This window comes from Pseudorca crassidens, chromosome 2 (genome assembly GCF_039906515.1).
Source record: "Pseudorca crassidens isolate mPseCra1 chromosome 2, mPseCra1.hap1, whole genome shotgun sequence".
Taxonomy (NCBI): domain Eukaryota; kingdom Metazoa; phylum Chordata; class Mammalia; order Artiodactyla; family Delphinidae; genus Pseudorca; species Pseudorca crassidens.
The window spans coordinates 20,474,646-20,488,205 of record NC_090297.1 but is presented as its reverse complement, the minus strand read 5'-3'; the positions used below and the strand labels follow the sequence as shown (position 1 = coordinate 20,488,205).

The 13,560-nt window shown below is 56.5% G+C and overlaps 1 protein-coding gene and 1 long non-coding RNA gene across 2 annotated transcripts; one reads left to right on the top strand and one right to left on the bottom strand.

Annotated features, from left to right (window-relative positions):
* Positions 1–412: 412 nt before the first annotated feature.
* LOC137210150 (uncharacterized) lies at positions 413–6,417 on the bottom strand. The gene is made up of 3 exons (XR_010936281.1): positions 6,276–6,417; positions 2,459–2,574; positions 413–930 (listed from the first exon to the last, which is right to left on the bottom strand). It is a non-coding gene; the product is annotated as an uncharacterized lncRNA (long non-coding RNA).
* Positions 2,808–8,471, top strand: ZNF683 (zinc finger protein 683). Its single transcript, XM_067711754.1, is given in 7 exon segments — positions 2,808–2,921; positions 3,562–3,766; positions 5,156–5,850; positions 6,955–7,083; positions 8,100–8,134; positions 8,136–8,392; positions 8,395–8,471. Coding segments are annotated over 7 exon segments (1,512 nt in total).
* Positions 8,472–13,560: the final 5,089 nt, after the last annotated feature.

Genomic DNA, 13,560 nt, shown 5'->3' with positions numbered 1-13,560 from the left:
GGTATGGGAAGATCCCACATGCCGCGGAGCGGCTGGGCCCATGAGCCATGGCCGCTGAGCCTGCGCGTGCGGAGCCTGTGCTCCGCAACGGGAGAGGCCACAGCAGTGAGAGGCCCGCGTACCGCAAAAGAAAAAAAGATGCTGGGGAAGCTCAGAGAAGGTTTGGGAAGGCTGCAGAGCCAGGCTTGGAAAGCAGGGCCAGGACCACACCCCCAGTACCAGCCCTGAGAGGACTGGTGACACCCTCTGAACCCCTTTCTTCCCTCTGCTGTCCTGGAGGCTGGGGCATCACCATCTACGTACAGAGTGGGCTCCACCGACCTGCCACCTCAAGGCCACTGGCTTCTTTTCCTTTTTCTTTAATTAAAACAAATTTTTTTATTTATTTAGTTTATTTTTGGCTGCACTGGGTCTTTGTTGCTGTGCGCGGGCTTTCTCTAGTTGCGGCGAGTGGGGGCTACTCTTCGTTGCGGTGCGCGGGCTTCCCATTGCAGTGGCTTCGCTTGTTGCAGAGCACGGGCTCTAGGCGGGCGGGCTTCAGTAGTTGTGGCACACAGGCTCAGTAGTCGTGGCTTGCAGGCTCTAGAGCGTAGGCTCAGTAGTTGTGGTGCTCGGGCTTAGTTGCTCCACGGCATGTGGGATCTTCTCTGACCAGGGCTCGAACTCATGTCCCCTGCATTGGCAGGCGGATTCTTAACCACTGCACCAGCAGGGAAGCCCCAGGGCCACTGGCTTCTGATCACAGTCTGGATGGGCACATCTGGTCGGTCTGGTCCATGCCATGTGCCCGCACCACGCGCTGGAGCAAGGAGGTAGGAATTCAGCATGCGGCCATTTTGGCTTTTATAGTGGAATGTGCCTTCTGCCTCCCTCCAGACTCATGTGGGAGAAAGTTCCAGATGCTGGGCATCCAAAAAACCTGGCAAATATCTACATGGGAAACAAGAATGAGTAAAGAGTGGTCCCTGACCTTGAGATACACACAGACACGTAGGGGTCAGTTTTATGGGCAAATGATTATTACAGGAAGCGATGGGGGCCAGAGTGGAAGTGAGTACTGACCAGGGGCTGAGCTGGCAGAGTAATATGTCCCTTGCCTACAATGGAGAGTTCGAGATGTCCCTGTGCATTCCATGCCACCTGGGTGGCATGGCCAGGTGGAGTTTGAGGCCTGGATGGGGCTGCCACACTGGGCCAGACACTGCGGACACACCCACCGGGCAGAATTTGTGTGAGGCCGGGGGGTGATGCACCTTCTGCTCACAGGAACGATGAAATTGCTCAGCCTAAAGCTGTTTCTGGCCTAAAGGGTCTCCCTTTTGATATCTAGTCATGCCTTACAAGCATTTTGCTGTGTCTTTGAATTATCTCTTGCCGGTGGGGGCGGGGCCCTCAGCATTCTATCTAAATTAGAGAAAGGATTCCCCAGAACCGAGAAATCAGAGATGGGACAAAGAGGAGGAAGATGTACTCGTTGCCTCCTAGGCGCCTGCTGTGTGAGATCGGATTCCTGCTTTCTCCCCTGCCTCACCCTACGTTGCCTGCTCTTGTCTCTGCCTGTTTCTGTCCCTGCCACCACCGTCACTGTCTTCCCTCTCAACATCATTGCCCGTCTCTGTCCCCGTTGGGCCTGCATCCCTGGAAGGACCCCAGCTCCAGCCTCTGAGCCCTGCTCTGTCCCCCTCCTGCTCAGCCATCTGAGTTCTCTGAGAACCAGAGTTAACCACACCCCACTCCATCCCAGCCCGCACACTGAAATCCCAGTAGCTCCAGTTTACTGTGGCCCCAAGCTCTGGCAGTGTTGTCTCAGGTAGGTAAAGGCAGGTGGGCGGCTCGCCCTTGTCAGGTCCCATAGGGCCCCCGCCTGCCTGCCTGCCCCCCCTTCCTATTTGTGGCAACTTCAAATGTAGCGCCTTCCTGTCACCTCTCACACCCACGGGGGCTGCAAACACAGACAGAGGCTGGCGGCCCACCTGCCCACCTGCTTCCTTCCCCAGCCAGAGGGGACTTCTGCCGAGCCAGGTGAAGAGCCTCACCCAGGCCGCCTCTCCTTCTAGGGTGTTCTGAGACCCGGGGCAGGTTGGGAGGAGTCAGGGAAGAGGGAGAGGAGACCAGGTTTTGGAGGAATGAGACACCCGCGTGAGGGTGCCAGGCTCCGAGGGGCACTGGGGGTTAAGGAGGGTTACGGGGGGGGGAAGGGAAGGGCCTCGGGACACTTGCCGAGCTGCATGGTCCCTGGGCTGCGTGGGCCTCAGTGAAAGCAGCAGAGAAGTGAGGCGCTAGCCGAGTGGCAGGACATTGGGGCTTCCTCAGAGGCCCAGAAAAGTTGTGTGGATGAGCTGGGGGACAGGGGCGCCCCTCAGTGAGGAGCCTGTGTTTGGTAGAGTCTTGGAATAGCTTCTCAATTCCCTGTGGCCCTGAGGAGGTCTGGAATGTTTCCTCAGATCTCTGAGCTTACCTGGAAGTACCTCCATGAGGACCTTCCTCTCTCCTCTCTTCCCCAGAGATGGGATTCAGGCCAGCTGTGCTCTTTGCCTCTGATTGGCCAGTCTCCATTCAATCCTCTTCTTGCCCCTACCAGGAAAGCATCATTGGCTTTCATGTCATCGCTGAGACAGTCCTTTCACATCAGCCAGTCCAACCCTCCCAGTTTGCAGATGGGGAAACTGAGGCCAGGAGGGGCAGTGACTGACTCAAGGTCACACAGTGGTTTCCTGGGAGAGCCAGTCCTCGAAGACAGGCTCTTATTTGGAGGACCTTCACTGCTCACCTGTGACTGACCTGTCTTCCCAGCAGGTAGTGGGGGCATGAAGGGGGAACCCGCTCCAGAGTTGGGTTGTTGCCACAAGACTAAGCCCCTGGGGAGCACAGGAGACTCCCTGTCCCCCCACTCGGACTCCCAGCTCTGCCAAGGCGATCAGGTAAGATGCGGTCCCATCCCCAATTTTGAGGCCAGGCTGCTTCTGGAAGGAGGGGATGTTAGGAAGAAGTAGGGGGAAAATCTGAAGGGACCTAGATTCCCCTGGTCCTGAGCACCCGCACCCCGGCACATCATGGGAATGTGCCTTTGGAAGCGCCAGAGACCCTCTCCCGTGCCCCAGGGGCCCAACTCTCCTGTGAGGCATGAGAAGGGACAGGGCCATGCAGGAAGCTTGGCTGTGTGACCGTGGCCTGGGCCTTAGAGGGAGGAAGCTCAGGGCCCTCCTGCGGGGTACACAGTCTTTGATGAGGATTTTCTCTAAGTTCACCTTGGCTCCATCCAGGTAGTTAGTCTGAGGGTGGTCAGGAAGGAAGGGGAGGAGGAAGAGCAGGGCTGAGTGAGGGGTTCTGGGGCAGGGGGAGGGTAACCCTGGGGGTGGACATGTGAGTCCCTTGGGAACGCGGATGAGGGAAGGGGAAGCCATTTGAGTGACAGACAGGGTGGAGGCAGGTGTAGGTTGGGGGTTGGTCTTAGCTTCTCCTCCCCCTTTGGAACCCAAACTAGGGGTGGAACCATCCCAAGGGACTACCCCAGGGGGCTCCCAGTCCCTGGCCCCCAAGCCCCTTCCCCCTGCCTTCCAGGTCTTGCCAGGCTCCAGGCCACTTCCAGACACAGTGGATGCCCATGGCCCGTCCTGTGCCAGCTGGCTGTACCCCTTGCCACTGGCACTGGCCAGGTCTTCCCTGCTGGCCTGCCCTCAGGGCCCGGACGTATACCTGTGCACCCTGAAGTCGGCACCCCCGGGCACAGCCCCGCAGGGTCTCAGAGAGGATGCCTCGAGCACAAGTAAGCCCAGGGCACGGGGCTGCACCTTGGTGGAGGCTGGAGGTGGGAAGCACTGTTAGGTTTGGGGATGAGAGACATTGCGGACCCAGTGTCACTCGTGAGGACAGTGCCTCAAGCACGTGTTACTGCCACATTCTGAGCTGGAGCTCTGCCTGGGGGTGCGAGGGGCTCTCAGGTGGTGACACGTGAGCAGAGGTGAGCAGAGGAAGTGGCCAGTGGTTCTCTCAGGCGTGGGTATGGGATCTGGTGTAGGCGTAGCTATTCCCGGCGGTTGAGAGTGGCGCTTTGTCTGCCTAGAGTGTTTGAGCTAGAGGGGCCTATTTTATAAGACAGGAGCCCTGACTGGGAGTCAGGGAGTCGTGGGTGGAGTCCTGGTTCTGCCCTTTCTGGCTCTATGACATCATGGAGGCCAGTTTCTTCTTCCACAAAAGTACAATCTCACTAACCTATGTTCTACGTTTATTGCTTACGATACCCCATTTCCTTATGCAACTCGACCTGGAGGGCAGGGACCATGCTGCTGTGTCCTTTATTTCCCCAGCACAGAGTAAAGCAGCTCAGTAAAGCTGGTTGAGTGAATAAATGAGGATCCAAGCAGACAATCTACTTTTTAATCTTTATACATATTTAATAGTTTACTTTCTATCACTCCCAGTTTAACTCCTACCTCACTGGCTGTTGCACCTCAGTCTCCCTTGCTTGCTCTCCACTACGTACCTCCTAAGTCTCCCCCTGCTCAGGAACTCAGTCCAGAGCCGCCGCCTCATCCCTCCCCTCCCCTCTCCTCCCATGTTCCCATCTCCTCTCTTCTCCTCTCCTCTCTCTTCTTTCCCCCCTTCTCTCCTGTTCTCTTTATCTAGAGTAGCAGTTTGATAGAACTTCCTGCAGTAATGGAAATGCTCTGTACTTGTGCTGTCTGATACCGTACCTACTGAGCCTTTTAAGTGTGGCTAGTGCAAGTGAGGAACTGAAGTTTTTACTGTACTTACTTTAATCAATTTAAATGTGCCTGGTGGCTACCACTTTGGACACAGCAGATCTAGGACCACCTTTTATGGGATCTCATTTGGGCCCATGGCACCCAGATTTATGTCTCCAGCTCGGGCTGCTCTGTTAATCTCCAAACCAATTCACCCAACTGCCCACTTGACTTCTCCACCTGTACGTCTAATAGGTTTCTTGAATCGCTTTCACTCTCTGAAATTATTATGCGCTGCACAAATTCTAGCCTCTTTTATTGGCAAGGGCAATTGCAGACCAGGAAAGCCCAGAGAGGGGAGGCGCCGCGCAGGCTAGAGCCCTCTCTCAGCTCTGAGCCAGGCAGGTTGATGAAGAGCAGAACTTTACCCAAGTCTGTGCGGCCCTGACCGTCTTCCCTTTCCTGCTCAGGGCACCAGCCACCAAGGCGGCCCGCCGGCTCCTCCAATGGCGAGAAACTCACAGCCAAGTACCCTCTGAGCAGGGACAAGATGGGAAGCCAGCGGGAAAGAGCTGGCGAGGGGTCCCCCAGCCCATCCTTCTCTCCTCACAACAGCTCTTTCCCAAACCCGTGGCAAGATAAAAAGAGCCCCAGCCCCTTGGCTTTCTGCTCCTGGCCCCCACCCACCCCCATTTCCAAAGAACTCCCATCCCACCTCTGCCCGTTCTATCCTGTGTACCCACTTCTCCTGCCCTCACCTTACCTGGTCACATGTGGGGGCCTACCTTCTGTGCAGTGTCCCCCCCTCTTCCTGCTGCACCAGAACACCTCCTGCACCACCATGGCTGTGCCCACCTTGCTGATGAATGTCTATGAGGCCGGGCACTCCAGCACTCAGGGGGAGACCCTGCACCCCTACGCAGGGGCCTCTCAAGCCTCTGGCCAAACCCAACCCTCCCAGGCCCGGAATCCAGGCTCTGCAGCTGCCAGGACCGACTCCACAGGGCTGGAGCATGCTGGCCGGGTGGTTCCAGCAAAGTCGGCCCCACCGGGCTCCCAGGCGGGCTCTTCGGCGCTGCCTTATCCGCTGAAGAAAAAGAATGGCAAAATCCTGTACGAGTGCAACGTGTGCAGCAAGAGCTTTGGGCAGCTCTCCAACCTCAAGGTATCTGCCTCTGCGCTCCGTGGCTCCCCTCGGCATCCTTCAATGACCCCCCTCCCATCCTGCTTCTAGAATCAAGGACCTTACAGCCAGAAGGAACTCCTGGGCAACCTCTAGGGCCTATGACCTTGGCTGGTTCATTTGGCCCCTCAGTTTCACATCCGTAGAGAGGAGTCCTCTCCACACTAAAAGACTGGTTATGAGATCGTCTCATTTAAGTTAAAAATAGGGAAACTGAGAAAAGATTTGCCCAAGGTTGCCTTGATTTCATGGTGCAGTCAGGTCTTGATCTCAGTCTCTCAACATCTAGGGCAAAGCCCTTTCTGGAACAACCATCCTCTCTGATTCCCAGTTAAGCCTCCTCTTGTTTACTTATTTGAAGTTCAGGTGGGGGAACAGGTAGATTTTAGTGAGTCTAGACCACAGACCTGACAACCAGCCTTTTTCATGTGGGATCCTGCACATCAGCGCCGTGCTGTAAGCATCATTATAGGCATCGTCCAGCAGGGGGCAACCATGGGCACATCTCTGTGTATCAGCAAAGACCGGAAGCTAGGCGCCAGTTGGCACCTGCTGAAGTTGAGGAAAAGTTACGGTTATTGGAGAACAGCCCTTCTGCATCCTCTAGGGCATGAATTCTTAAACTTTAACGAGCCTCAAACCACCTGGAGAGCTAGTAAACATGCATATTCCTAGGCTCAGCCCCAGAGAATTTAATTCAGCTGGTCTGGGGTGGGGCCTGAGAATCTGCATTTCTAACACCCTCCCAGGTGATGCTGATGCTGCGGGACAATACTTCGAGAAGCACTGCACAAGATACACACACACACACACACACACACACACACACACACACACACACGGGGTACCCCTCACCTGGCCCGCTAACCACAGCCATCTCCCCTCTTGCAGGGCAGCAGAGAGAGAGAGGGGATCCTGGGGAATGGTAGATTGGCCTTCAGGGAGGTGATACAGATGCAGGGGGATTGAGAGGCCTTGATGCCAAAAGGGGGCCCTATGGGGATGTGGGTAGAGATTTGAAGAGGATCCCCGGCTCTGCTGGAGGGCTCTGGGCAGTTGGCAGCATTTCTCCCACACCTGGCTCAGGTCCATCTGCGTGTGCACAGCGGGGAGCGCCCGTTCCAGTGTGCCCTGTGCCAGAAGAGCTTCACCCAGCTCGCCCACCTGCAGAAGCACCACCTGGTGCATACTGGGAAGCGGCCCCACAAGTGCCCGGTGAGACCATCCTCCCCCTCCCCTGTACTCCTGCAGGCTGCGGAAGAATTCTAGGCCCCTGGGGGATGGCACCCGTGGCCTCCATTCCCCAACCATCCTGAGCAAGTGGAGACAGGACAGGAGGCAAGGGTTGGGGGAAAGAGGGAGGAGGAAGGGAAGGGCCAGGACGTGATATTGGAGGTCACCTCCTGGGCCTGGAGGGGAGAAAAGAGATGTATGTCTGTGGGGGGAGAAGAATGAAGTTAGGAGTCCTGGGGATACCCATTGCCTACTTCCCAGCATAGTTGGAGGAGTTAATGCTATAGTGTGTGCAAAGTATATAAACACTACTTATAACATCAGCTCAATGTTAGCTCCCTCCCTCTTTGAGCCTCACCATGTCCCTTGGGAGGTCAGAAGGGCCCAGACTCTTTCCCTGTTTTAAAGAGGCAGAAATAAAAGCAGCATAGTGGTTATAGTCCGGGCTACCTGGGTTCAAATCCTAGCTCTGCCTCCAACTTGCTGTGTGAGCTTTGGCTAGTGGCTTCACTTCTCTGAGCCTCTGCGTTTTCACTGTAATATAGGAGTAGTACTTAGTCCTGCTTCTCCAGAGTCCTGGAGAAGACTAGTACACGAGACCAGTTCCTGGCATGTAGCAGCTCCCAGTAAATGTTAATTACGCCCACTGAAGCTTCAGCCCCACGCATAAGGGTTCTATGTGATTATCTCATTCAGTCCACCATACCTATGAGGTTAGGTATTAATACTCTCATGTTACCAGTAAGGAGAGCAAGGATCAGAGAGGGGAAGTCACCTATACAAGGTCATGCAGGGAGTAAAAGAACCAAGATACCAACCCAGTCTGACTGGCTACAATCTGCCAGACACTGTGGGTCCCAGGGAGGAATCATGGGGGGACAGCTTCCAGGCTTGCATTACAGGGAGGTGGTAGGGGGTATTTTCAAGATGGGGAGAGGGAGCAGAGATCCTGGGTCAACCAGGTGGGCAGAGCTGACGCCAGTGCCCATTCCCATCAGATGTGCCACAAACGCTTCAGCAGCTCCAGCAACCTCGACTCACCTGCGCCTGCACTCAGGGGCCCGGCCCTTCCAGTGCAGTGTCTGCCCAAGTCGCTTCACGCAGCACGTTCACCTGAAGCTGCACCATCGGCTGCACGCACCACGGCCCTGCAGCCTTGCTCACACCCACCTGCCCCTGGCGTCTCTTGCCTGCCTTGCCCGATGGCTCCAGGGGGCACTAGATCTTGTGGTGGCCCCATCAGAGAGGCAGATAGACTGGGACGTGGACAAGGTCAAGGTGTCCTCAGCATCCCGGGGAAAGCAAGGGCAACCAGCCTGAGCAGTGGTGCCAGGACTGCCCTGGGGAGGGGGCAGGGGCAGAGCAATTAAAGGATTTTCTCTATGATGAGTTGAGGCCTCCTGAGCTTCAATAGTGGAGGGGGAGGTCACCATGTATTTGCCAGACTTCACACCCCACTCCACCTGGCAGTTCAGGGAACACAGCCAGGAAGAGACTATGCTGCCCACCGCGTGGGGTGGGTGCCTGCGGCCATCTACTCTGGCTGGGTTTGAGTTCCACTCTGTTTGGGACCTATCTGGGACCAGCCCCACCATCTCAGCTCGCCGATGGACAGTCCAGCCTTCCAGGTCGCTGCAAGGTGCAGACCGTGCTGCCAAGTACAGGACACACTGCCCTCTTTTCTGAACAGATGTTCCAGCACCTGCCCAGATGCCTGTCTGCTGCTTGCCGCAACATTCTTGTCTCACAGTTCCTACGTGCTCCCTCAGCTGGTACTCCCTGCCGTGGTCAGGTGCAGCATACTCCTCCCTCTGTACATGCCAGGATCTGAGCTCCCTGTGGGAGAGGCAGGAACACAAGGATATCAGTGTCCACTCATGACCCACAAGCAAGATGTCCCCCTGTGTGTCAGGACCAGTCATCACAGAGGACAAATGGTTAAGGAGGCACCAAGCTCGGTGAAGGGGTGGAGGTCCTACAAGGACTGCCGGCAGGGAAGAACTGGCAGAGAGCCTGGGGAACTGGGACCCTCTGATGGTCTTTCTTCCTGCAGTCCCAGAGGATCCCCCAATGTGCAAGGTACCCCCCCCGAGAGTTAAGAGAGGTAGCATCAGGTGGGAAAGGGTACTGCCCTTTGGGGGTACAGGAGGCCCAGGTTATAGTCACAACAGTAGTAGTATTAGTAAATCATAATAGTTGGCCAACTTCCAGCAGGAGTCGCCGTTCCCATCCCTGTGGGTTTCGGATAGGCTTCCCCACCAGGGGAAGATTCCCCCACAGGCGAGATTCCCGCTGTGTCATAGGGTCTCCAGGACCGAGAGAGAGAACTCTCATAAGGGCCCACCATGGCAGGGTAAGGGCAGGGTCGGCGTCGGTCCCCACCAGTATCGAGGTCTAGGTTCCAAGCCCACCCTGTCACCCTTTTGGCTCCGCCCAACATGCCAACCAATCAGGCTAGCCCCCAATCACGCCCATTCCCGCCCCTGGCTCCGCCCCTGCGTTCTAGCCCCTCCTTCTCCGGGGGGGCGGGAAAGACGCTTGGCTCAGTCCAGCCTCTCGGCCCCTTCTAGCCCCAGGACCCTCCTCTCCGCCCTACTTTGTGCAGGCCCAGCTTGAAGGCTTCCAGCACCGGGACCCGGTGGGCCCCTGGCGCTTCCGGGGGCCTAAAGAAGTAGCGCAGACAGGGCCGAGAGCTGGAGCGGGGCGGGGGTGGGGTGGGGAAAGCGGGGGGGGGGGTGGCCCGGGTGGGGACGACCCCTGCAGAGCGCACCCCCTGCCCTGGGGCTTGGGCAGCATCTGGATCGGTCCTCACCCCGCGCCCGCACTGCGGGCCGGGCGCTGTTTGCTCAGGGGGGCGGGCCGGAGGAGGCGTTTCTCTGCAAATGAGCTGGATCCGGGAGGTCCCCGCGGCCCGGGACCGGTCAGGTGTTCTGACGCCCCGAGCCTGGAACCTTGCCCTTGCCATCGCCGAGCGGCGCGGGGTCCTGGGGGCCCGCCTGGCTCGCCGCCTGGCCGGGCTAGGGGTCCGGAGGGAGTGCAAGGGGAAGCCGATCCCGGAGGAGGCCAGATCCCGGGATAGGTGAGGGGTTTGGAGGAGGGCCGCTTGGGGCGCCCCTGGGCCCAAGGGTGTGGGTGTGCGTCTTGGAGTGTACCTGATGTTCAAATAAGCCTGTATGAGTGTCTGGGAGCATAAAAATATACCTGTCGGTGTACCACGATTTTGGTTATGTGGACTTTATATTATAAAGTTCCTGTGCTTTTATAAAACTTTACAACAAATTTGCAATTTCCTAAGTCTGGCAGGTGGCATGCCAGGGATCTCCTGATTTTTCTCTCCAGAGATAGTTGAAAGGCAAATATGGGGATAGGCAGTCCTCCTGCCCCTGTGGACTTTGATTCTCTCATCACAGGACAGTTTAGCTCTGGTCTTCACGTCCCTTTGTCATGAGTATGACAGGTTCCTGAGTCGGCTTAGACTGCACTGCATTCGCCCTTAAATGCCATGGAGAGGTTTCCCCCTGTCATCTCAGATTGTAATAACATTAAACTTTTATTTGTCACTTGCTTGGTGCTGTACCTGGATTATCTCATTTAATCCTCACAGCAGCCAGACAAGGTGGGTATTTTGTGTGAGTCAGTTAAGGAAATGGAGGTCCAGAGAGGTGAAGTCACCGCCCCAGTCACACAGCTGGGAAGTGGTGGGGCTGGGACACAGGCTTAAGCAGTCTGACTCCAGGGCCCGCGTCCTGAAGTACTGGGCTGCTCTGTTTCTGGAGAGATTTCGGGACTGCAAGCCAGGGGGCCGGAGCTCTGTCCTAACCCTAGATGCCTCTGGCCACGTGACCCTGAACAAATTGCTACATGTCTCCCAGCTGGTTCACTCTTACCTGATGTCTGAGAGAAAGGGAAAAGGCTCTGTGGGTGGCCAGGCTGAATGGCTGGGACGGGCATAGCGAAGAGGACCCCAGTAGCTCACAGGCCCTATATCTGCAAAGAACATGGCGTGTGCTCTCAGGCACGGGGTGTTTGTGTCTCTGTGCAGTGACTGGGCACTTTGTTCTGATCTTATCATGACAGGGCTGTCTCCAGCCTACCCTGGGAGGAGTGGAGGCGGTCGTGGTGGGGCCAGAGTGAGGGGAGGAGTTTGTGCTGCTCTCTCACACCAAAGAGAGAAGGGAGGGGAGGGCCTAGTCACCCTATACCTGGAAGCCTGGGTGGCCGCCGGGGGTGCCCACACCCTGCCAGTGCCCTCTCTGGAAGTCACATCCCCTCCCTTTACCCTGTCTGGCAGGAACCTGCCCTATAGGCCCAGATGGAACTGCTCCTCCCTTTCTTTCCCCACTTGAGAGGAGGCAGGGCTGCGGGTGAGTCAGGGACAGGAAGGGCAGGGTAGGGACTTCACATGCTCCTGGGCCAGCGTGATGATACATCCCATGTGTGCACTTGGACTTGGTTCTCACTGGCTGTGGGAATGGGACTCTGGCCCTGAGGCACAGGCCTCCGCTCCCTGCTGATTGCCTGGGTGGGGGGCAGAGTGTACGGAGAGGGCAGCCAAGGCACTTCCTCATCTTGCCCCCATTAGCGTGGTGATGCCCAACCAACCTTTGGAGTGATACCATCCTAGTGTCTTAACTCCAAGGCTCACTAGCTGTGTGACTCCAGGCAAGTCACTTTACCACTCTGGACCTCAGTTCCTTACCTGAAAAATGAGGACAATAATATCTACCTTTTAGGATTATTTGTGAGGCTTAAAGGAGATTATGTAGGCCTGATACCTAGTGCTAAACCTGGCATAGGGTGGGCCTCAGCAAATGGCAAGCTTTTGAATTATTAGGGTACTGTCCTTTTTCTGTATTCTGGCCCTGATACAGGCCTAGTCCCCATTTTGGTCCCAGGCCCATCCCATCCCTGTCTCTCTGTCTCTGGAGGTGGAGTGGACAGCTGGGGGAGGGAGCAGAGAGGAGTCTGCTGCATAGACCTCCCCTGCCCCGGCCCCCCGCCCCCCAAGATTTCAGGTGCTCATCCTGCCTGTGTGGGCCCTGAGAGAAGAGGGGGGAGAGCCACCAGGTCCAGTCTGGGGGTGGGAGAGGAGGAGGCTACTTCATTCCTTTCCCTGTGCTTCCTTCCCAGGCCCTGGGGTGGCCAGAGCTGCCCTGACCTGGCCCAGGGCCAGGGCAGCACCAGCAGAGTCAGCCTCAAGGTAGGAGAGAATACAAGGGTGGGGGAGTGTAGGGGAGCAGAAGCTCTGGGAGGGGCTGGGCCGGCCCTGAGAACCCTGACTTACAAGTTAGGCAACTGGAGTTCTCTCATCCCTCCTCTGCCACGGATTCACTGTGTGACCCTGAGCAGATCACTTCCCACTTCTGAACCTCAGCTTCCCCATCTGCAAAATGGGAACAGTAATGCCTCTTAGGGCTGTTGTGAGAAATAACGTCACAGACGTAGAACCTCCAGTGCAGGGCCTAGATGCTCAGAAAACAGCTTCCTAATGTCGGGGCCCCTGGGGGAGGCATGTAGGGGCAGTACCTGTTCTCAGGACCCCTTTCCACACTCCCTCCTTTAGCTTGACCTTCCCCATCTTTGACCCCTTTTCCCCACTTCCTGGCATTGCCCCCAGGGGTGACGCTGGGCCAGTGCCTTAACCTTCTGCCTGCAGTTTCCCCATCATCAGTGGGAACCTGAGCCATGGATTGGACAGAGACAAGGTCCCCCACTCCCCACCCCCTGGAGGAGCAGACGGCTTCCTCTGGAGGTGGCTCAAGCAGCCATGTGTCTCTCTGTGATCCTGAATGCTATCGATCGTTACTAGCATTTAACTGAGCACTGCTGGTACTCTGCATGGATTATCTCATACAATCTTCACAGCACTCCCAGGAAGCAATAGTTTTATTATCACGCCCATTTACACATGGGGAAACTAAGATGCAAGAGGTATTGCAGCTAGAAAGTAACAGAGCTGAGAATCAAGCCCAGCTTGCCTTGCTCCGGGCCCCCAGATGAATCATCCAACCCTCCTGTTTCTTGAGATGTTCAGCCTCTGGGGAGTGAGAGGCTGCATCGATTTCATAGATGAGTAAATGAAGGCATTTGGGATCAAGGGCCCCTGCTAGGAGGAATTTGACCCCAGACTTGCCTCCTCTGTTGCCAGGGACACAAACCCATCCCTGAAAACTGGTGTTTTGGATGGCAGTGTCCATTTGGGTCTGTGGTCCTGAACCCTCTCCCCTCACACACACAGCTAGGCTGGGCCCCAGGGGAAGACAGTGGACAGAAGTCAGTGTTGCCCCACTTAGGCGAAACCTCTTTCCAGGCTCGCTCTTGTCCCAAGAACATCTCTATGCCCAAGTACCTCCTCCCAAGTGTGTTTGGGAATCTTGGGCTGGGAGGGTACTGGGGAGTTGGCTGCAGGCTCTCTGGAAGCCAGGAGCGGGCAGAGGCCACAGGCATTTGTGGCAGGCA